Raw genomic sequence first — 23,084 nt, forward strand, 5'->3', positions numbered from 1 at the left:
ACGTTAATATTGGGAAACCACCAATCTGAGTTTTAACCAGTAACAAAAGATGTTTATCACAAGGTTCAGTTTAAGGTCCGGCTCTCTTCACTCATAGTACTGTTATTATATTCTCTTCACATCTTGCAGTTGAAACTCTACAGCGATATTTCAACATTCTGCAAGATTCTCTTAAAGATCTAAAATGTGTGTTAAATGCAGGTAAAACAAAGATCATGTTATGAACCATAGACTATATGGTTTACAACACAAGTGGTTAATAAAAACATTTATTATTCCATGTGAGCTGCACAAGTTCAATTGGGAACATTATACATATATTTTGTGCAAGTTTGCTGATATCAAAGATTTTTGGTGATATTATTAACATAAAAAAGTGATATTTTATGTTCCTCATATTGTTAATTATAATTCTCCTTTGTGCCTCAAGTTATGTTCATATTTCCAACTGTGTGTAACTTATATGATTTATGATGAGGTTATGTGCAAATATTTAAAACAGAATAAATATAATGCTTTTAAAAAGAAATTATTATCTTGCAGGTTATTCTCTCTCTCTCTCTCTCTCTCTCTCTCTCTCTCTCTCTCTCTCTCTCTCTCTCTCTCTCTCTCTCTCTCTCTCTCTCTATCTCTCTCCTCTCTCTCTCTCTCTCTCTCTCTCTCTTTCTCTCTCTCTCTCTCTCTCTCTCCTCTCTCTCTCTCTCTCTCTCTCTCTCTCTCTCTCTCATCTCTCTCTCTCTCTCTCTCTCTCTCTCTCTCTCTCTCTCTCTCTCTCTCTCTCTCTCTCTCTCTCTCAACTCGTCTCTCAGGTAGTCAAACTGGTTGCTGTCCTGCAGAGCTGCTGCCCAGTTCTTCTGCTTCCTCTTCATGGTCCGATCAAACACATTCATGGTTCCTCTGCTGGAGTTAGACAATCCTCTGTGAGGCTGACAGCTCGGCCATGCATGCAGTCTGCAGCTCCTCCAGGCTGCAGCAGCTGCAGGAGCTGAGCTGCTGGTCTGCAGCCTCTGCAGGACTCTGCCACACACTCTGCTGCTCATAGTACTGTTATAGAGAGCAGATCACAGATCAGCTGTGGGATAAAACACAGATCCTTTAACATCTGAGCATTGTACAACATCTGAGTCTGCTGCTTCCTGTCCTCCACACTGAATGACCTCAGGAGAGAGCAGGCTGGAAACTGTGGAGCTGGATTATAAAGAGCTGAATGGAAACTACGGAACTGGATCACAGTCTGGAAACGGACTCAAACATTTAAAATATGTAATATAAATATATAAATCACTATAACGGCTACCTCTGTAATGATTTACCACTACTAATACAAATTATAATAAAAGCAGGGTTGCATCTATAATCATTATTACTCTTTGAATATTTCTCTTAATAATCCTTTATCAGTTTAGTTTTAGTACCTCAGACTGTACTACAGTTAAGTATAAGTACCTCTAACTGTACTACATCAAAGTACAAGTACCTCTAACTGTACTACAGTTAAGTACTAGTACCTCAAACTGTACTACAGTAAAGTATAAGTACCTCTAACTGTACTACATCAAAGTACAAGTACCTCAAACTGTACTACATCAATACTACATCAAAGTACAAGTACCTCTAACTGTACTACATCAACGTACAAGTACTTCAAACTGTACTACAGTAAAGTACAAGTACCTCAAACTGTACTACAGTATAGTGTAAGTACCTCAGACGAATATCTAAGTACAGTAACTGAATAAACATACTTAGTTATCTTCCACTACTGAATATTAACAGTATTGACTGAAAAAAGCTCATATTTGTCTTCAGATAAAACTCCTGAATTCTTCATGCGCGTTTTTCCATGTTTGTTCCATTCCGCTCTCCGTAGACAGAAAGGGGCGGGAGACGCATGAGGTCACGGAAGAGTTGCATGCCGGGTAAACACGTGGACCAGGAGAGCTGAGAGATTTGGGTAAATATTTTAACATTTAACATTAACACGTTTTAAAATGTTTAAAATGTTTAAAACTCATTGTTATTGTGTTGTAAAGCTGGAGCATGCGCAGTGTGTGCTGCTGTCTGCGTTTCCCGCGGTTGCTGTTTATTTATGGCGCGAGTATTTACATGTTGATCTCACGAGACAAACACTTTATAACAGTATAGATTTAAACTTTAGGGTGTTTTAACCATTAATCAGGAGCCTAAAGTAACATTAAGTGTGTTTATGTTGCTGTAATCTTCCCGTTTATACTGAATATAATATAATATAATATAATATAATATAATATAATATAATGCACCTTCTAACTCTACATAATGAACCAGATTAAAGTCTAATCCCAACATGAAGTGTCTCTGTAAAAACAAGACAGCTTTATGTATATATTGGGTTTGATAACCAGAGGTAACTCAATGTGCTTTAAATAAAAACAAAACATTTAACAGTAAGAATTGGAAACAAAAAACATAAAAAGCTTGTAGCTTTTAAGGTGTTTCTGCTGAATCCTGCACATCTAGAAAGGATCAGTGGAATATTTTGGATGTTTTTGGGAAACATTTCTGCCCTAAAGCTGCACAGATAGTCAGAGGACAGGTTCACAGTTACTGAAAACAACAGTGAGTTTTCTAAATGGACATTAAGTGTGTTTTCCTCTCTGTAATGATTCCTCCTGTTCATACTGACTATTAAAACCTTCTAATATGCTTTCAATGTAAAGTGATGGAGGACTAAATCATTATAAAGTAGATGATCAGCTTCTATTGAGCTTCATCAGTCTGAGTTAAGGAATGATGGAAGGAAAGTAGGAAGGAAGGATGGAAGGGAGTAAGAAAGAAAGGAGGGAGGAAGGGAAGGAAGGAATGATGGAAGGAAGGCAGGAGGGAGGGAGGAAAGAGAGAGGAAGGAAAGAAAGCGAGAAAGAGGTTAGGGAGGAAGGACAGACGGAAGGAAGGAAGGGAGTAAGAAAGAAAGGAAGGGAAGGAAGGAATGATGGAAGGAAGGACGAAGGAAGGCAGGAGGGATGGAGGAAAGAGAGAGGAAGGAAAGAAAGCGAGAAAGAGGTTAGGGAGGAAGGACAGACGGAAGGAAGGAGGGGAGGAAAGAAGGAACCGTCAAAACAGACGGGGTCAATTTGACCCGGGAGGACGACAGGAAGGTTAAAGCAGCAGTCAGGTGTCAATATAAACAGAGAGTAATCATTCCTCCTGTTCATACTGACTATTATAAGAGTCATTATAAAGTAGATGATCAGCTTCTATTGAGCTTCATCAGTGTGAGTTAGTCATATCAAGTGATATCTGACACATTTACAGTCTTTATAGCATCAGATTCCCTCTTAGTGTTTCCTGTTGAGCTGTGGTGTAACCATAGTAACACAAAGACTTTAACACTAAAAACACTGTAACGTTGAAACATAGAAGATGAAGATTTGACTCATTCAGACGACTGAAGCTTCATATTAGCTTCAGATCAACTTTTAAATCCATGTTTTACACACAAGGAGGGTTACTGTGGATCCATTAACATACATGAGAGGGGCAAAACATTAGGAACACCAGTCAATATAAAGAACCTTAATATTACATCACCATCACTTAGTACGACCTCAGTAATAAACATAAAGCAGAATTATCACCTTTCTGACAATGTTAACCAAAACTGAAAATATATAAACTTCACAAAAGTAGAATTTAAAGCAGATTATTGCACAGGTTCACCTAATAAAGAGGCCGGTTTGTTTATATCACTAATTATTAAAGCAGAACTGAGCAGCAAATACATTTTTTTAGTGTTTATGGAGATTTACAAAGTTAAAAAAAACATGTACAACAGTGATTATTAATGATATGAACCCATTTTATAGCCTTTTAAAAGAATCCTGCATCATTACATACAAACTTTATTCCTCTGACACCTGCTGAATTCTTTAAATACTTACATTTTATTATTTAATTGGGTTGTTTTCATTGAATTAAATGTAGTGTAAAGCAACATATGCAAGCATTTTAATCCACATAACTGTCTTTATAATTATTGATGTGAATAAGACTATAAAATATTGTATGTTTTGTAGGGCTGGGTAAAAAAAATTTGGATCGATTTCACTTTCACTTTCACTTCCTTTCTAATTTCAAAATGTCACTTTTGAGACTTGAGACAGTTTTGTTTACAGCTCAAGTTTAAACTGTCCAATTTACAAGTTTGCACTTAAAACCTGTTGATTAATGTGCAGAGAAAAAATAAAGTACATTTGTATTTTGTAACACAGTTGAGCCATTTTCATTATTTAAGAGCAGATTGAATCGTGATTAATCGATTCCGAACCTTTTGAATTGAAATCGAATCGATTTAGGAAATTGGCAACGATACCCAGCCCTAATGTTTTGTAGTATATGTTGATTATTCTGTGTTTATCTGCAGATGGATATCAGCTAGGAGCTAAATCTGGCATAAATCATCTCTATTCATTGTGATATATATCGTTTTTAATCAGTTTAAAAAGACTAAAGTCTAATTCGGACTCCTGTTCTGCTTTATTTCTTTATCGTCCGAGTCATTCAACCATTTATCTTGTTTTTTCTCTTGCAGGCGTCGCTCTTGATTTCGCCGCCATGTCGTTCAAAAAGAGCGCCGACGAGCGCTTCCTGCGGGTGCAGAAGGACCCTCGCTTCTGGGAAATGCCCGAGAGAGAGCGAAAGGTGAAGATCGACAAGCGCTTCCAGTCGATGTTTCACGACAAACGCTTCAAAGTGAAATACACGGTGGACAAACGAGGAAAACCCATCAACCACACGACCACCGAGGACCTGAAACGCTTCTACAAGCTGTCCGACTCGGAGGAGGAGGAGGAGTATGAGGATGAGGAGGAGAGGAAGAAGAAGAAGGTGGAGGGCAAGAAGAAGAAGAAGAAGAAGGAGAAGGAGGAAGTGAAGGAGAGTGTGATGAAGGTTGATGAAGAGGAGGAGGAAGGAGAAACGTTGCAGAGCAGAGACGTTAAAGTTAAAACAGAGAAGCCTGAACGAGGAGTCCGAGTCTATGAAGAAGGTGAGGAGACGATGAGAGTGATTATTAATGGTTAGGAGGTAGAGAAATAAATAATAATAATAATAATAATAACTTTACTTGTATAGTTATCTTTATCTTATATATAGTTGAACGTGCAGATGATCTGATTCTACAAATGTTTTTATTTTGGGTTTAACCTTCGTATCGTCCTCCCCGTCTGTTTTGACTGTTCCTTCCTTCCTCCCTCCTTCTCTCCCTCCTTCTCTCTTCCTTTCCTCCCCCTTACCTTCCTCCCTTCCTTCTTTCCTCTGTCCTTCTTTCCTTCCTTCCTCCCTTTTCTTTCTCCCTCCCTCCTTCCTCCTTTCCTTCTTTCCTTCCTTCTTCCTCCCTTCCATCATTCCTTCCTTCTTTCCTCCTTTTCTTCCTTCCTCCCTCCCTTCCTTCCTCCCTCCCTCCTTCCCTCCTTTCCTTCCTTTCTTCCTCCTTTCCTTCCTTCCTTCCTCCCTCCCTTCCTTCCTCCCTACCTCCTTCCCTCCCTCCTTTCCTTCCTTTCTTCCTCCTTTACTTCCTTCCTTCCTCCCTCCCTTCCTTCTTTGACTTGAGGACAACAGGAGGGTTAATGAACTCTGAAACGTTTTCTTTCTGTGTGCAAAATGTCAATAAACAAAGTTCTTTAATATGCAAAAGACTTCAAAGTAAAAGTATTTCATCGTGTGTGCAATCTTTATATCGAAACCAAACAGAAACTCTCTTTTTATGCATTTATACTTTTTTCTTCTTCATCATTTCCCATTTTTGCTTCAGCTGTAATTTCATTCTTGTAGTTTTAGAAGTTTATAAATTAGAAGTTGTGTCAAGATGTTACAGCCTTTGAGTCTCAGCTGATTTCTCACATTTAACTCTTTTTATTATTATTTCCAGGTGAGGATGATGATGATGATGATGAGCAGTCTGTAGATGAAGATGAGCTGGGAGACATCGTGTCAGAGGAAGGGGAGGAGGAGGAGGATGATGATGATGAAGAGGAGGAGAGCGGATCAGACGATGAAGACGAGTCTGGTTTGGATTCAGACAGCGACAGCGGACCGGATCTGGCCCGAGGAAAAGGAAACATCGAGACCAGCTCTGATGAAGATGATGATGATGACGATGTGGAGGCCTTCCTGCAGAGAGAGGAAGAGGAGATCGAACACGACTGGGGCGAGCTGTGCAAAGACGCTCCACGCAGCGACGAGGTGAAGAGCGACGAGGGCTTTTCCTTCCTTCCCTCCTTCTGTCCTTCCTTCTTTCTTTCTTTCTTTCTTTCTTTTTCTCTCTCTCTCTCTCTCTCTCTCCCTTCCTTCCTTCTCTCCATCTTTCCTTCCTTCCTTCCTTCTGTCCTTACTACCTTCCTTCCTTTATTCCTTTCTCCCTTCCTTCCTTCCTTCTTCCCTTTTTTCCTTCCTTCCTTCTCTCCTTCCTTCCTTCTTTCCTCCCTTCATCCCTTCCTTCCTTCTTCCCTTTTTTCCTTCCTTCCTTCTTTCTTCCCTTTTTTCCTTCCTTCCTTCTTTCCTTTTCTCCATCTGTCCTTCCTTCCTTCTTCCTCCTTCCTTCTCTTCCTTCCTTCCTTCTTCCCTTCATTCCTTCCTTCTGTCCTTCCTTCCTTCATTCCCTCTTTCCTCCCTTCCTCCCTTCCTTCCTTCCTTCCTTCCTTACAGTCATAATGTAAAATGAGTTAAAGTGTTTATTAACCCTAAATAAAGATCGTGGTGAATCTGACATTGTGTGAAAAATGGCCGACCAGTAATGTTGCTGTGAGTCTGTGCTGCTGAGTTATTAACATCCATGGTGTGTTTGTTGTGTTTCAGGTGTCGACCCGTCTGGCCGTGTGTAACATGGACTGGGACAGAATGAAAGCCAAAGATCTTCTGGCTCTGCTCAACTCCTTCACTCCTAAAGGAGGAGCGGTGCTGTCCGTCAAGGTAAAGACACAGAGAAGCTTCCTGCTTTTAACCCTTCATAGGTCACACCAATAAATCATATAGAGATATGATATCATTTGTGTTATTCTTCATTTATACACTAAAGCACAACCTGTAACTATAGCAACCATAGAACAACCTGTATCTATAGCAACCATAACACAACCTGTATCTAAAGCAACCATAACACAATCTGTATCTATAGCAACCATAACACAATCTGTATCTATAGCAACCATAGAACAACCTGTATCTATAGCAACCATAGAACAACCTGTATCTATAGCAACCATAGAACAACCTGTATCTAAAGCAACCATAGAACAACCTGTATCTATAGCAACCATAGAACAATCTGTATCTATAGCAACCATAGAACAACCTGTATCTATAGCAACCATAACACAATCTGTATCTAAAGCAACCATAGAACAACCTGTATCTATAGCAACCATAACACAATCTGTATCTATAGCAACCATAGCACAACCTGTATCTATAGCAACCATAGAACAGCCTGTAACTACTTTATTAGTAAAACACCACAAAGGACTGTTGGTCCAACTAAAGCAGAAAAATACCATCAAATAGTTAATTTTTACTAACATGTTTGTAATCGTGGTGTCATTGTGCAGATCTACCCGTCAGACTTTGGGAAGGAGCGTTTAACGGTGGAGGAGACTCAGGGGCCGATGGAGCTGAAGGCTCTGCCTGAAGACTCAGAGGACGACAACGAAGAAGAGAAGTAAACATTTAACTTAACTATCTACTGCTGTGATAGATACTGGTGTGTGTGTGTGTATATATGTGTGTATATGTGTGTGTCTCCAAGGGTTTACAGAGAGAAGGGGTGTGTGTGTGTGTGTGTGTGTGTGTGTGTGTGTGTGTGTGTGTGTGTATTAACATGTGTGTATATGTGTGTATTAACATGTGTGTATATGTGTGTATTAACATGTGTGTATATGTGTGTATTAACATGTGTGTATATGTGTGTGTATTAACATGTGTGTGTCTCTCAGGGTCTACAGGGAGAAGATACGTGTGTGTGTGTATATGTGTACATTAATGTGTATATTAATGTGTGTATATAAATGTGTGTATCTCTCAGGGTCTACAGGGAGAATGTGTGTGTGTGTATTAACGTGTATATTAACGTGTGTGTGTGTATATATTTGTGTATTAACATGTGTGTGTCTCTCAGGGTCTACAGGGAGAAGATGCGCGACCATCAGTTCAAACGTCTGAAGTATTTTTACGCCGTAGTCGAGTGCGACTCCACCGACACGGCCGCTAAGATCTACGAGGAATGTGACGGCTACGAGTACGAGAGCAGCTGCTCCATGCTGGACCTCCGGTACGACACTAAACCAGTAGAACCAAACCAGTAACACCAGTAAAACCAGTAGAACCTCCTTTACTCTGCTTTAAATCATTAAATATCTAACTGGTTAAATATCTCTGTCTTTAATCAGGTTTGTTCCCAACGACGTGACGTTTGACGAGGAGCCCAAAGACGAAGCGACAGACGTGAACTTGACGGTTTACACTCCTAAACTGTTCACCTCCACTTCTTCCTCCACCTCAAAGGTCAGACACACACTCCTCTTCATCATCATCATCATCATCATCACATGTTAGAGCCACACTGACCAGTAAAGAGGAAAGTGTTTAATGTATTAATATTATTAATTTAATTAGTGTAGATATTTTTAAAAGCAAACTTACCTGTTTAATCTGCTTTATTTTATTTATTCATCTCGTCTTTTATTTTATATTTTATCCTGTTTTTCAGTCAGAGCTCTTTATAATTGATGAGTCTGATAAAAAAAAAAGAAAATTATGGATAAAAATAGTTAAATTTAAGATTAAAAAAATTAATTGAAGATAAAAATAAATAAATAAAAAATAAATTGAAGATTAAAAAAATAATTTGAGATAGAAAAAATAAATTTAAGATAAAAAACAAATAAAAAAGAAATTAAATATAAATAATAATAATAATAATTTGAGATAAAAAAATAAAATACATTTAAGATAAAAAATAAATTTAAGATAAAAAAAATAAAGATAAAAAAAGAAATTGAATATTAAAAAAATTAAATTGAAATAAAATTTAAAAAAAAACAAAATTTAAGATAAAAAAATTATTGATAAAAAAGAAGAAAAAAAATTATTGATAAAAAAAAATTATTGATAAAAAAGAAAATTTAAGATAAAAAAAAAAGTAAGATAAAAAATTATGGATAAAAAAGAAATTAAAGATAAAAAAAATAAGAAAAAAGAAATTAAATATTTTTAAAAAAGAATTTGGGAAAATAAAGAAATCGCCAAAGTACTCAATCATCATTTACTTTGATACAAAACAGAGAAAAGCTGCAAATAATTGTCTGTTGAATAACCGACTAATTGTTTCAGCTGTAGTTTGAATCATGATGTAAAACTATTGATGTCATTCATCTTAAAATGATTATAAACTGTAAAAATTAGACTTTATGATTAACGTGTGTTCGATCAATCAGGTTCAGCTAACGTGGGACGAGACCGACCATGATCGCGTCACCGCCCTCAACAGGAATTTCAACAAGAACGAGCTGCTGGACATGGACTTCAACGCCTACCTGGCTTCCTCCAGCGAAGACGAAGGAGAGGAGGAAGAGGAGGGTGAAGAAGGAGGTGACGGTGAGACAGAAAACCAGAAACACTTTAACTCACTGACACAGTTTAGTATTTTAAATGTTTAATGATTCGTCGTTTCTGCAGCTGAACGGACAGAAGAGCCGGCCGCCGTCGTCGTGGAGGAAGAGGAAGAGGAGGAAGAGGAGAAACAGACAAAGAAGAAGAAGACGAAGAAGATGAAGAGTGAGGAGCAGATCTCAAAGTACAGAGAGCTGCTGAAAGGAATCCAGGACAAAGAGAAGAAGATCCAGGAAGATAAAAACATGGAGATGGAAATCACCTGGGTTCCAGGTAAAGTCTCACTGTGTCTGTTTACATCATGTTTAAATTAAACAGAAGAAAAGACTTTATCCTCCTAATATTACGACTTTTTTCTCGTAATATTACGACTTTATTCTCGTAATTCCCACACAAAAAAAATCTTTTTTTATCTTAGTCTGGCCCTAATACTCCGTCGTAGTTTATCAAATATTTCATCGTGTAAATATTTTGTGAAAGCATCAACAGTCATCTCTATGTTATCGTTGCGACATAGATATCGAGGTATTTGGTCAAATATATCGTGATAGTTGTCCGTATCGTCCGGCTCTAACTCTGGTTCAGTCTGTGTTTATTTTTGAGTTTATTTCTGAGTTTATTTAAAAATGTCAGACCAAGTTTTAATCCGATAACTTCCTCTCTTTATTAAACCCTCCTCGTGTCTCTGTGAGATGATACTATGAGCTGCAGTCAGCTGATCCATCATGTTTGTGTTTGTGTTGTTCAGGCCTGAAGGAGACGACGGAGCAGCTGGTGAAGAAGAAGATTGAGGGAAAAGACAAGCTGACTCCGTGGGAAGAATTCCTGGAGAAGAAGAAAGACAAGAAAAAGAAGAAGAAAGCTCACAAGAAACAGGTGAGTGAGCATAAAGGAGCACATTATTATTATTATTATTATTTAATATTAATACTTTATTCATAGTAACGAGTGTTTTAGATGAAAAGAAACAAACCACATAGACGTAATATCTTAGAAAATGATCCAAATGTGTGAATATCATCTTTAACCGTCATTTAACAGGAATATTATGTAGAAATACTCCAAAATGTTTCTTTTCATTAGATGTTTTTAAATAAAGTCATTATTAGTATAAATCCACTTAAATACACTGTAGGTGATAAAATATGTAATATGTATCATTCTTTTGTGGTCACTTCTTTTTCTTTCTTTCTTTCTTTTTTCTTTCTTTCTCTTTCTTTTTCTTTCTTTCTTTATTCTTTCTTTCTTTCTCTTTCCTCCTTTCTTTCTTTCTTCCTTTTTCTTCCTCTCTTTCTTATTCTTTCCTTATTTCGTCCTTTTTCTTTCTTTTTCTTTCTTTCTTTCTTCCTCCCTTTTCTTCCTTACTTTTCTCTTTCTTTCTTTCTTTCTTTCTTCCTCCTCCCTTTTCTTCCTTACTTTTCTCTTTCTTTCTGTCTGTCTGTCTTTCTTTCTTTATTCTTTCTTTCTTTCCTCATTTTTCTTTCTTTTTCTTTCTTTCTTTCTTTCTTTTTCTTTCTTTCTTTCTTTCTTTCTTTCTTCCTCCTCCCTTTTCTCCCTTACTTCTCTCTCTTCTTCCTCATTTATCTTCCTTTCTAGGAGGATAAAATATGTAATATCTATCATTCTTTTGTGGTTACACCATTTGACATTTTCAGGAGTATTCAGTCTTACTTTTGGTAAAAAATGGTGCAAATGTCATTTCAAATGATATAAAACCAACAAAAATACTAAATGTACATTTTAACAAACCTGATGCTGCTTTTAAAACTAGTTTAACTGATTTATGAATTCATCATCTTACCAACACTTATTATTACTGACACACGTTCCTCTTGTTCATACTGACTATTAAAAGATGCCGTTTAAAACTAGTTTTTAAGATCTGTTTAAGGTCTTTTTCTGTTTTCATGCATTTATAAACAATAATTAAAACAATATAACCTTAAATTACACATTGATCCAGTTTTCTCTTATTGATCTTTTTTAATATATTAATTATATTGAACTGGGCGTAATTCGAACGTCCATGATGTCTTGCTGCTACGGACGTCCATGATGTCTTGCTGCTACGGAGCCGCTGAGTTCAGTCTGAATTTATCTCCTGCTGTTTAACAAACCTGATGCTGCTTTTAAAACTAGTTTAACTGATTTATTAATTCATCATCTTACCGTTACTCTTATTTATCTCTGTTTTCTATATTTTGTGTCTCAGGGAGACGATGAAGACGAGCTCAGTGATGATGATCTTCCTCCAGACGTCGACCTCAGTGACCCGTTCTTTGCTGAGGAGCTCGCTGCTGCAGGTGATACACAACTACACAACTACACACTCATACACAACTACACAACAACACAACTACATACTCATACACAACTACACACTCATACACAACTACACAACTACACACTCATACACAACTACACACTCATACACAACTACACAACAAACCAACTACACACTCATACACAACTACACACTCATACACAACTACACACAACTACACAACTACACAACAACACACTCATACACAACTACACACAACTACACAACTACACACTCATACACAACTACACAACTACACATTCATACACACTCATACACAACAACACACTCATACACAACTACACACAACAAACCAACTACACACTCATACACAACTACACACTCATACACAACAACACACTCATACACAACTACACACAACAAACCAACTACACACTCATACACAACTACATACTCATACACAACTACACAACAAACCAACTACACACTCATACACAACTACACAACAAACCAACTACACAACAAAAGAGATTATACTTTATACTTTAATACACACACACACAGAGACACATATATACACACATTAATACACACACACACACACACACACACACACATATATACACACACACATATACACACATTAATAATAATTGGTTAAACATGAACATGCAGGTTTTAAAAAGACGATGAGTCGCAGGTTAAAGAAGCTCTGAGCTCATGTTTGTTTGTTTGTTTTCAGACGTGAAGAAGAAACCAAAGAAGAAGAAGCAGGATGAGGAAGAGGAGGAGCAGACGGCTGAGGATGAAGAGGAGCTGGAGAGACAAAAGGTCAGAGGTCAAACTAGCAGAGAAAGAAAACCTGTCTGTGTGTGTGTATTAATGTGTGTATAAGTGTGTGTGTGTGTGTGTGTGTCTGTGTGTGTTTTAATGTGTGTGTGTGTGTGTGTGTGTGTGTGTGTGTGTGTGTGTGTGTGTGTGCGCGTGTGTGTGTGTGTGTGTGTGTGTACTAATGTGTGTTTTCAGGCTGAGATGGCGCTGCTGATGGATGACGTGTGTGTATTAATGTGTGTATATGTGTGTATTAATGTGTGTGTATATGTGTGTGTTTCAGGCTGAGATGGCGCTGCTGATGGAGGACGACGCCACTGACGTCAAACACAAACACTTTAACTACGATAAGATCGTAGAGCAGCAGAATCTGAGCAAGAAGAAGAAGAAAAAGCTGCAGAAGAAAGGAGAGCAGACGCAGGAGGACGACTTCCAGGTCAGAATATAGTTACAGTCATAAATATATATAAACACTGTTTAATCTCTAATCATTAAAGACCGTGTAAAGTGAATTCAGACATTTTCTTCTAAACACATTAAATAGGTCATAAATGTATTTATAAAAAAGGTGTAAAAAGCATTTCAACCATTTAGATTTGAATTGTGGAGCTAGGCTTAGCATAAACCCGCCCTGCTGCTGTAGAGGTATAAATACATTCAGACTACAGTTAGCCGAGCTAGCCGCTGAGTTAGCCATCGAGCTATATGCCGAGCTAGCCATCGAGCTAGATGCCGAGTTAGCCGCCGAGCTAGCAGCTGATTTAGCAGCAGAAAGCTCTCAGACCTAGCGTCCATGTTTCTGGTAGAGGTGGTGACTTTGATTGACAGGTGACACTTGGTAGGGGGCGGGGCTTCAGCGGACTCGGCGGCCACTCCCACAGCGTTTGGGAGCAGAGAAATAGGCAGACTTTTACACAACTTTGAAGCCTAATTTCATATATTTGGCGATTTTTTTAATCATTCAAATTTGGCAGGGTGGTTAACAACACACTTTTCTGTGGTATGTCAAACTCAGAACACATATTTATTCTTTCTTTACAGACTTTAAAAGGTACAGTTTCAAACATGGAGACACATACACAGAGACACACACTGATAAACACACACATGCAGAGTTTAGACCTTTTACCTTTAATTTTGCTTTTAAAATATGATTCTATAGACAAGATTAAATTACACTGTGATGATGATGATGATGAAGGTTTAACATGGTCTCGTTGTCTGCAGGTCGACGTTAAAGATCCTCGTTTCCAGTCCATGTTCACGTCTCACCTCTTCAACCTGGATCCGTCTGATCCAAACTACAAGAAGACCCGAGCCACGCAGAGCATCGAGGCGGAGAAGCAGCGCCGCCGCCGGGACGAGGAAGACGAGCAGCAGCAGCATCATCACCGCCGCCTCCTCGCTACGCAGGTCGCCGTCGGCAACGCTCCAGAAAAACCCGGCGAGAGCAAACGGGAAAGAGACTCTGACGCCTCGGAGAAGAAGGCGATGGACCCGAGTCTGTCTCTGCTCGTTAAATCAATTAAGAGCAAAACGGAGCAGTTCCAGGCCCGCAAGAAACAGAAGCTCAACTAAGGTTCTGCTTCTTCTACTGTGTTTATTATTATGTTGGACTTCTTCTCTTCTTTTCTTCTTCTTTGCTTTTTTAATGTGTCGGTTTGTACAGAAAAACATCAGGAATACATTCAGAGAGAGAGAAGATAAAAAATTACAACACATCACGTTTTTGAATTTCATTTTGATTTTATTTTTTTCATGACTGGAAATAAGTATCATTAAAAAAAATATGCATCATACATTAATTAAACAAACATTTACAGTTTTATTTTTAAAGGGTAATTCCACTTTATTACAACTTGTCTTTTGTGTAGTTTGAGTTATAACATTTGTAATAACACGTTTAATAAGTTTAATTTAAGCAGAATTAGTTGCAGTTTTTAATGATGACAGTGATTAAACTCATCAATATTCATCTTCACTGAATTACAAAACATCTGAAACATCTAATTAATGCAGATAAATTGATCAGCTGCATTAAATCAAAGGCACTTAATCACCTCCTGTTACCTGAACTATGAAGCAGCAACTCACATGGAACAATATTTGTAGAGCTGCTGCCTGCATGTTTTAGGTTTCTCTCGACTCTAACTCACCTGATTCTATTAATTAACTCGTTATTAAGCCCGTTGACGAGCTTCAGCTGCTTGATTAAGTTAATTATTAGATTTTTAAACATATTTTGAATCATTGATTTGTTAACGTTGGTATAAAACCTTCACACTTCTCCAATAAATCATCACACCATTTATTAGTAGCTGATGTTTTACCTTCACTGAATATTTAAATCACTGCAGCCTGCATTGTCCTCGTGTCAACGAAGGAAGGAAAGGAAGAAGAAAGGAGGGAGGAGGAGGGAGGAAGAAGGAAGGGAGGGAGGGAGGAAGAATGAAGGAAAGGAAGTAGGAAAGAAGGAGGGAGAAAGGAAAAGAGGAAGGCAAGAAGGAACGGCGGAAGGAAAGGAACGAAGGAAAGAAAGAGGGAGGAAGAAGGAAGGAAAGGAGGGAGGAAGAAGAAAAAGGAGGGAGGAAGAAGGAAGGAAAGGAGGGAGGAAGAACAAAGGGAGGTAGGAAGGGAGGTAGGAAAGGAAAGAAAGAGAAGGAGGGAGAAAGGAAAAGAAGAAGGCAATATGGACAGAGGAAAGAAGGAACAGTCAAAACAGACGACACTAAGGTTAAAAGGCTTTAAGAAGGCAGATTATTGGAGGACTCGGCATTAACGGAGCATTTACAGATGACCTCTCCTGTCTGAGAGGAGTTTTTCTAATCACAGTAAGAAAAGTGCTGATTTGAGGTCAGTGTTTAAGGTCCTGGGTATTCAAACACAGCAGCGGCTCCCATCCCGGTGCCGATGCACATGGACACGACGCCGTAAGCTCTGCAGAGAAACACAAGAGAAGACGTGGTGAGAGCTTTATTTACACAGGTTTCAGTAAGAAGGGCGATGTTTCTACCAGCAGGGGGCGTAACGAACCTCCTGCCTCGACGTCTGAGCTCGTTGAACAGCGTCACCACCTGGCGAGCGCCGGTGCAGCCCAGAGGATGACCGAGGGCGATGGCTCCACCGTTTGGGTTCACCTTCTCCATCGGGATGCCGAGTTTCTCTACGCAGTAAACCGCCTGAGACACAGATCAGATTCAGAGTCACTTTAATTGTCATTCTTATGCAGGTAAATCAAAACGAAATACTGTTTCGCAACTTAAAAAAAAAAAAACACTTTAAAAGAGAACAGTGCAATAATTAAAATTGTCAAGTTTTAAATTAAGCAGTATTAAGAAGTAAATAAATATTCCATAAATTGTGCTGAAGTACGACGGAGTATTAGGGCCAGACTAAAGGCTGATTTATGCTTCCGCGCCGTCGCCTGACCTGCACCTCCAAAAAATCCTAACTACACGTCGAGGCGACGCAGACCGCAAGGGCTGTGATTGGTTTGCTTGGTAGCGACGTATTTCCGGTATCGCGAACTTTCGGTCGCCTGCCTATACCATCCATTGGATCAGGGAGGTAAACACAACGAAAATGGACCAAGTAGAAGAGCGTCTTATTGAACATGTGATATAAAAGCATATTTTCCTCTCTCTTTCGGTTGCCATTGTTGTTTACTGTGACTGGAAAAGCCAGAAGCTAAACAAAGAATCAACTAGAGACACCGATAACCATTTAGGGAAGGAGCCCATCCCCCTACTGCTCTGGCAGTGAATTGCACCACGACAAAACACGACGCATTCCCTCGACACAGAACTTCGAAAGATAAACGACGGCGTCGGAACAAAGGCGTAGCTGCAACACAGGAGCCTTAATCCACCTTAAGATAAATGTTTTTCGTTTTTTTTTGGAAATTACGAGAATATTAGACTTTATTCTCATAATTTCCAAAAAAATAAAAGTTTTCTTAGTCTGGCCCAAATACTGTGCATAGTGCGGACAGACAGCCAGTGATTATTGTGCATCAAATGTCTGGTTTTATCCACAACTCAAAGATATTCAGTTTACTGTCATAAAAGGACCAAAGACACAAGGAAATATCTGAGAAATTGGAATCAGAGAATTTGGACGTTTTCTCCTAAAAAAAGACTCAAAGTGAAAAACCGATCATCAAAGAAGTTGGTGTTTAATAGTTGGCAACTAATTGATTAATCGACTAATCGTTGCAACATTAGTCTCCAGATGAGAAGTTACAGTTGTTGACAAAAACGCATATCTGCTAACAGTTACATAGAAGTGTGTTATAAAGCATTTATCAACTGTTTCTATATTGATTATAGACGCTAAATAAGGAGAAAATAGTGAAAAAGTAATATAAATGAATATAAACAACTTTAGACGTGTCCACAGAGAGATAAATGTGACTTTTCTGTATTAACACAAACAACCTGAGCTGGTCTGAAGAAACGTTACTGAACAGTTTAAAGGTATTTTCATGTTGTTGTTTTCTCTGAGTCTCACCTGACTGGCGAAGGCCTCGTTGATTTCAAACACGTCAATATCATCTACAGTCAGTCCTGCAGGAGAAAAACATCAAAATAAGACAAAGCCAAGAGGAGATAGACTGATAGGAAACTCTTTATAGATCAATATATAGCAAACGTATGAAACAATGAACGATAATGCTGTGTGGAAGCAGTATGAATGGATTTAAGATACAACATCAGAGTCTACAGCTACACTATCTGCTCTGTGAGACTCACAGTAGGGAGAGTGGGTCGATAGCTAGTGAAGGATTGATAATGTAGGCCGATCCCCGAAGGAAGGAAGGAAGGAAGGAAGGAAAGATGGAAGGAAGGAAGGGAGGAAGAGAAGACAGATGGAAGGAAAGAAAGATGGAAGGATGGAAGGAAGGGAGGAGGAAGGAAGGAAGGAAAGATGGAAGGAAGGAAGGGAGGAAGAGAAGACAGATGGAAGGAAGGAAAGATGGAAAGATGGAAGGAAGGAAGGGAGGAAGAGAAGACGGATGGAAGGAATGAAGGAGGGAAGGAAGGAAGGATGGAAGGAAAGATGGAAGGGAGGAAGAAGGAAGGAAGGAAAGATGGAAGGAAGGAAGGGAGGAAGAGAAGACGGATGGAAGGAAGGAAGGAAAGATGGAAGGAAGGGAGGAAGAAGGAAGGAAGGAAAGATGGAAGGATGGAAGGGAGGAAGAGAAGACGGATGGAAGGAATGAAGGAGGGAAGGATGGAAGGAAAGATGGAAGGAAGGGAGGAAGAAGGAAGGAAGGAAAGATGGAAGGATGGAAGGAAAGAGTGGATGTACATTTAATAACATCGATCATATCAGCATATAATCCAACTGATTGTAGATTATTGAACATATTAAATTATGACCAGGCTGTAGCTGCTATAATAAATCACATCTTACCGGCCTGCTGCAGAGCTGCTGGGATGGCGACCGCCGGTCCGATACCCATGACATCAGGAGGGACTCCGACCACCGCGCTGCCCCTCAGGACCCCCAACACCGGCAGACCCAGAGCCTCCACCGCAGACCTGCGACCGACCAGCACGGCCGCTGCTCCATCACTCACCTGGCTGGAGTTACCTGAGACAGAACCAGAGGTCACTATGGGCCTGATTCACTAAAGGTCTGTGTGTGTAGAAACGCAAAAAATGTGCAAGCTGATCTATTACCGCAGCGCACTGAGGTTTGCGTCTTTCAACTGTGCAAAATACGCGCTGTCCATTTAGTAGTTTACCGTAATGAATGTAATATGATACGTTTTAACCCCAGTGTGCAAAATACAGGGAGGAGAAAATGCTCATATGTTATTTAGCACTCGCATTGTGATTTACCAAACCTGAAGGTAATGTTGCTGATGGTAACTGTGACTATAAATAATATTAACCGGCTGTTACCATGGAGACGAGGAGACGAGGAGACGGAGACACAATGACAGAATACACAGAGAACGGGTTTTCCACCTGTGTTAATATTTTTGAAATATTTGTGGTTTTACTAACAGCATTGACTTTGTCTCTAATACTCTCCCATATGTGGGTTTTTCTGGTAATATTAGTTTTTGTTATAACTCAATATATTAGTTAACTCTCTTCCACTAGAACCTGATCACATTTCATTTTGTGCTTGCAGCTTTCTGCTCGTCCAAACTCTCCATTAAGACACAAAACCCTCATTTAAATACTGCTGTCTGCACCTGTTTTCATTTACAGTTATTCTTAGTAGATCACCTGCAAAACGCACAATAACGGCACGCGCAATCTATTGCACCGTGCACGCAATTTAACCCTATGAGTTATATTCAGACTCATCGGTTGGTTCACTTGATGCTAACAGCTGGAGTCCGACCTGCTGTCGTGCTGCCGTCGGGTTTGAAGGCCGGCCGCAGTTTGTTGAGTCCCGCCAGCGTCGTCCCGGGTCGGATCCCGTCGTCCTTAGCAACCGTCACCTGCCGCTCTTTATCCTCGTTGTCCACAAACTTGGTGGTGACCGGGACGATCTCCTGGTCGAACAGGCCCAAGCTCTGCGCCCTCGCTGCTCTGCGGGAGGAACCGGGATGTTTAACCTTTATCCCGTCTGTTTTGACTGTTCCTTCTTTCCCCCCTTCCTTCCTTCCTTCCTTCCTTCCTTCCCTTTGTCCTTCCTTCCTCCCTCCCTCCTTCCTTCCTTCTTTCCTTCCTTCCTCTTTTCCTTTCTCCCTCCCTCCCTCCTTCCCTCCTTCCTTCTTTCTTCTGTCCTTCCTTTCTTCCTTCCCTCCTTCCTTCCTCCCTAACTCCTTCCTTCTTTCCTCTGTCCTTACTTTCTTCCTTCCCTCCTTCCTTCCTCCCTAACTCCTTCCTTCTTTCCTCTGTCCTTACTTTCTTCCTTCCCTCCTTCCTTCCTCCCTCCCTCCTTTCCTTCCCTTCTTCCTCCCTTCCTTCCTCTGTCCTTCCTTTCTTCCTTCCCTCCTTCCTTCCCTTCTTCCTTCCTCCCTCCTTTCCTTCCTTCCTTCCTTCTTTCTTCCTCCCTTCCTTCCTTCCTTCCTCCCTCCTACCTTCCTTCCTCCCTCCTACCTTCCTTCTTCCGTCCTTCCTTCCTTCTTTCTTCCTCCCTCCCTCCCTCCCTCCCTCCCTCCCTCCCTCCTTTCCTTCCTTCCTTCCTTCCTCCCTCCCTCCTTTCCTTCCTTCCTTCCTCCCTCCATAATTTCCTTCCTCCCTTCCTCTCTCCTTTCCTTCCTTATTCCTCCCTTCCTTCCTTTAACTGTCGGTGCTCAGGATGCAACAATTAATCAATGAATCAATGGAAAATTAATCAGCAACTATTAAGATGAGTGTATAATAATTTTAGTCATTTTAAAGCACAAATATTCAGGTTTCAGCTTCTCAAATACAAAGATTTCTACTGAAGCCATGAAAGGCAAGTGAGAAGTTTTTTCTTTTTTCTAAATCTGATCTGAATTATTTCTCCTCTCTCCTGTGTCTATGATTCAAGACCAGGTGAAAAAAGGGGGTTTTTAGTATAATTAAGTGGTGCACTTCTGCCCTCTAGTGGCTGAAATGAGTATTACAACACGTTTATCACCACAACAGGAAAGATCAGCTCAGTTTCTCTTTATAACAACAACAACAATTATATTTTAAAAAGTAACTGAATAAGATCATTTTCATGTCAAATTATTCAGTTTGAACTTTTTTTGTTGTAGCATAAATTCATGTTTTTATATCAAATTATATTTAGTATTCATAGTATTGCACATTAAAAAGAAGGCATAGAGCAATAAAATGATTAAAGTGAAAGCTGTGAAAGTTTTGGATCAAATGTGACCAAATTTTTATTGTAACTCATTAAATTTGTCCTTAATAAGCTGCCGTACAGACAGACGTTATAACACATTAATTTACGTAAATAGATAAAAAACTACTTGATTACTTTTGCTGAGAACTGAGAGCGAAGGCGTCTTGTTTCTCTCTGGAGATCCCGAATCTCTCTGCCACGTTTTCTGAGGTGATGCTGCCAAAATACACGCACACGCACACGCACACGCACACGCACACGCACACGCACACACACACACACAGAGTTATTGATGATAAAAACAGCGGTAGTCTGATCTATCGGAGAGGTTGAAACATACATTTTGAATTTGGCGATTATATAAAAGAATATATGGGGAATATATTTTTAAATTAAAGACAATATTAAAACCAATATTTACAGATTCAGATTCACTTTAATGGTCATTTTCATGCATTTGCATTGATTACAAATAAATAATGTTTAGCTTAAAATAAAACTAAGAGAATAAATAAAAAGAGGATACAAGGCAAGACACTGCAAGATTTTATCAAATAAGTATTATAAATAAATAAGCTAAATGTGTGGTTGGTAATAAATTTAGGGGTTTACAGTTACACATTTCAGGATAATAAATGTTGCTTTAATAAGCCTGGAAATATAATATATATATATTTTAAATCTGTACGATAAAATCAGGGAATATAATAAATATATTTTGGGGAATGTTAGAACACATTTAGGGATTATAACGAGTTTTATGGTTGTAGAAAAAAAACAATTTGGATAATTATGATGCTTGATGATGTTACTTTTGCACTTTGTTGTTATTTATTTTATTATGATTTGTTGTGAAGCACATTGAGTTTACCTTGTGTTTTAAATGCGCTTCATATATAACATTTGACTTGACTTTTGACTTGACTTTAGGGCTGTGAGGTTTTGGGATTATAAAGAAAACATTTGAAGAGTGCTGCAACAAATTTTGGGGGTATTTTTTATAAATCAACAATCTGTCTTAAATGTTTTGAGATTTGGGGTCAAGAGAATAAATGCTGTGATTTAGACCAATAAGTATGTGTTGATGCTGCGTTAAACTCAGATGAATCCACTGAGGTGAAGCTCAGATGTCGTCTCACCCCATCGGGATGATGCAATCTCTGGCCTTATCGACGTCCATCAGCCTGGAGCTCAGATCTCCAGGGTTTCCCATCGACTGCAGCGACATGCTCTCCACTCTGACACACACACACACACACACACACACACACACACACAAACACACACACACACACACACACACAAACACAGTCACTTTACGTTGTTGACCTTTTTAATGTGAGTATACGTGGCTTTTTTCACCTTAAAATCCTTCATTCCTTCCCTCCCTCCTTCCTTCCTTTCCTTCCTCCCTCCTTCTCTCTTTCTTTCCTCCCCCCCTACCTTCCTCCCCTCCTTCCTTCCTTTTCTTCCTCCCTCCTTCTCTTTCTTTCCTCCCCCTACCTTCCTCCCTTCCTTCTTTCCTCTGTCCTCCTTTCCTTCCTTCCTCTATTCCTTTCTCCCTCCCTCCCTCCTTGCTTCTTTTTTCCGTCCTTCCTTCCTTCCTCCCTTCCTTCTTTCCTTTCCTCCCTTCCTTCTTCCCTCATTTCCTTCCTCCCTCCCTTCCTTCCTTCCTCTTTTTTTACTCAACACCAATAGTTTTTATTCCTTGTGTACTAACTTATTATTTATTGTTCTTAATTGAGTCTTTATATTGTTTCTGTCCACTTGCTGCTGTGATACTGTAAATGTCCCATTGTGTCCTTCCTCTCTTTCCTCCCTTCATTCTTTCTTTCCTTACTTCCTTTCCTTCCTCCATCCCCCTTTCTACCATCCTTCTGTCCTTCCTTCCTTTCCTTCCACCCTTCCTTCTGTCCTTCCTCCATCCCCCTTTCTACCATCCTTCTGTCCTTCCTTCCTTTCCTTCCTCCCTTCCTTCTTTCCTTCCTCCATACCCCGTTCTACCATCCTTCTGTCCTTCCTTTCTTTCCCTCCTTCCTTGCTTCCTTTCCTTCCTCCCTTCCTTCTTTCCTCCCTCCTTCTCTCTTCCTTTCTTCCATCCTTCCTTCCTCCCTTCCTTGTTTCCTTTGTCCTTCTTTCCTACCTTCCTCTTTTCCTTTCTCTCTCCCTCCTACCTTCCTTCCTTTCCTTCCTCCCTCCTTTCCTTCCTTCTTCCTTCCTCCCTCCTTTCCTTCCTCCCTCCTACCTTCCTTCCTTTCCTTCCTCCCTCCTTTCCTTCCTTCTTCCTTCCTCCCTCCTTTCCTTCCTTCTTCCTTCCTCCCTCCTTTCCTTCCTTCTTCCTTCCTCCCTCCTTTCCTTCCTTCCTTCCTTCCTTCCTCCCTCCTTTCCTTCCTTCTTCCTTCCTCCTTTCCTTCCTCCCTCCTTTCCTCCCTCCCTTCCTTCCTTGACTCTTGGACAACAGGAGGGTTAAACACAACCTCTGATCTTTTACTGAACACTTTTGATAATTTTATGGCTTTGTTTGATTTTATACTCAAAGAAG

At 39.5% G+C, this 23,084-nt stretch overlaps 3 protein-coding genes across 3 annotated transcripts in view; 1 reads left to right on the plus strand and 2 right to left on the minus strand.

Moving 5' to 3' along the window:
* Nucleotides 1-1,133, minus strand: part of ndufaf5 (NADH:ubiquinone oxidoreductase complex assembly factor 5) — a gene marked incomplete in the record, with an annotated part of 10,686 nt that extends 9,553 nt beyond the window's left edge. The window contains 1 exon segment of the mRNA XM_062435383.1: nt 799-1,133. Within this exon segment, the coding sequence (XP_062291367.1) occupies nt 799-1,040 (242 nt within the window).
* A 795-nt stretch (nt 1,134-1,928) lies between these two features.
* esf1 (ESF1, nucleolar pre-rRNA processing protein, homolog (S. cerevisiae)) lies at nt 1,929-14,335 on the plus strand. The gene is made up of 14 exons (XM_062438635.1): nt 1,929-1,954; nt 4,571-5,026; nt 5,909-6,222; nt 6,835-6,948; nt 7,584-7,693; nt 8,150-8,302; nt 8,421-8,535; nt 9,468-9,627; nt 9,709-9,915; nt 10,391-10,518; nt 11,855-11,945; nt 12,669-12,757; nt 13,041-13,193; nt 13,985-14,335. Exons 2-14 carry the CDS (start codon nt 4,594-4,596, stop codon nt 14,333-14,335), a joined length of 2,418 nt encoding a protein of 805 aa, XP_062294619.1. The 5' UTR covers nt 1,929-1,954; nt 4,571-4,593.
* A 147-nt stretch (nt 14,336-14,482) lies between these two features.
* Nucleotides 14,483-23,084, minus strand: part of acaa1 (acetyl-CoA acyltransferase 1) — a gene marked incomplete in the record, with an annotated part of 12,228 nt that continues 3,626 nt past the window's right edge. Inside the window, 7 exon segments of the mRNA XM_062439316.1 lie at nt 14,483-15,694; nt 15,791-15,936; nt 17,267-17,322; nt 18,173-18,352; nt 19,118-19,308; nt 20,678-20,758; nt 21,682-21,780. Of these exon segments, the coding sequence (XP_062295300.1) occupies nt 15,619-15,694; nt 15,791-15,936; nt 17,267-17,322; nt 18,173-18,352; nt 19,118-19,308; nt 20,678-20,758; nt 21,682-21,780 (829 nt within the window).

The sequence above is a fragment of the Scomber scombrus genome, chromosome 2 (genome assembly GCF_963691925.1).
Source record: "Scomber scombrus chromosome 2, fScoSco1.1, whole genome shotgun sequence".
In the NCBI taxonomy this organism is placed as follows: Eukaryota; Metazoa; Chordata; class Actinopteri; order Scombriformes; family Scombridae; genus Scomber; species Scomber scombrus.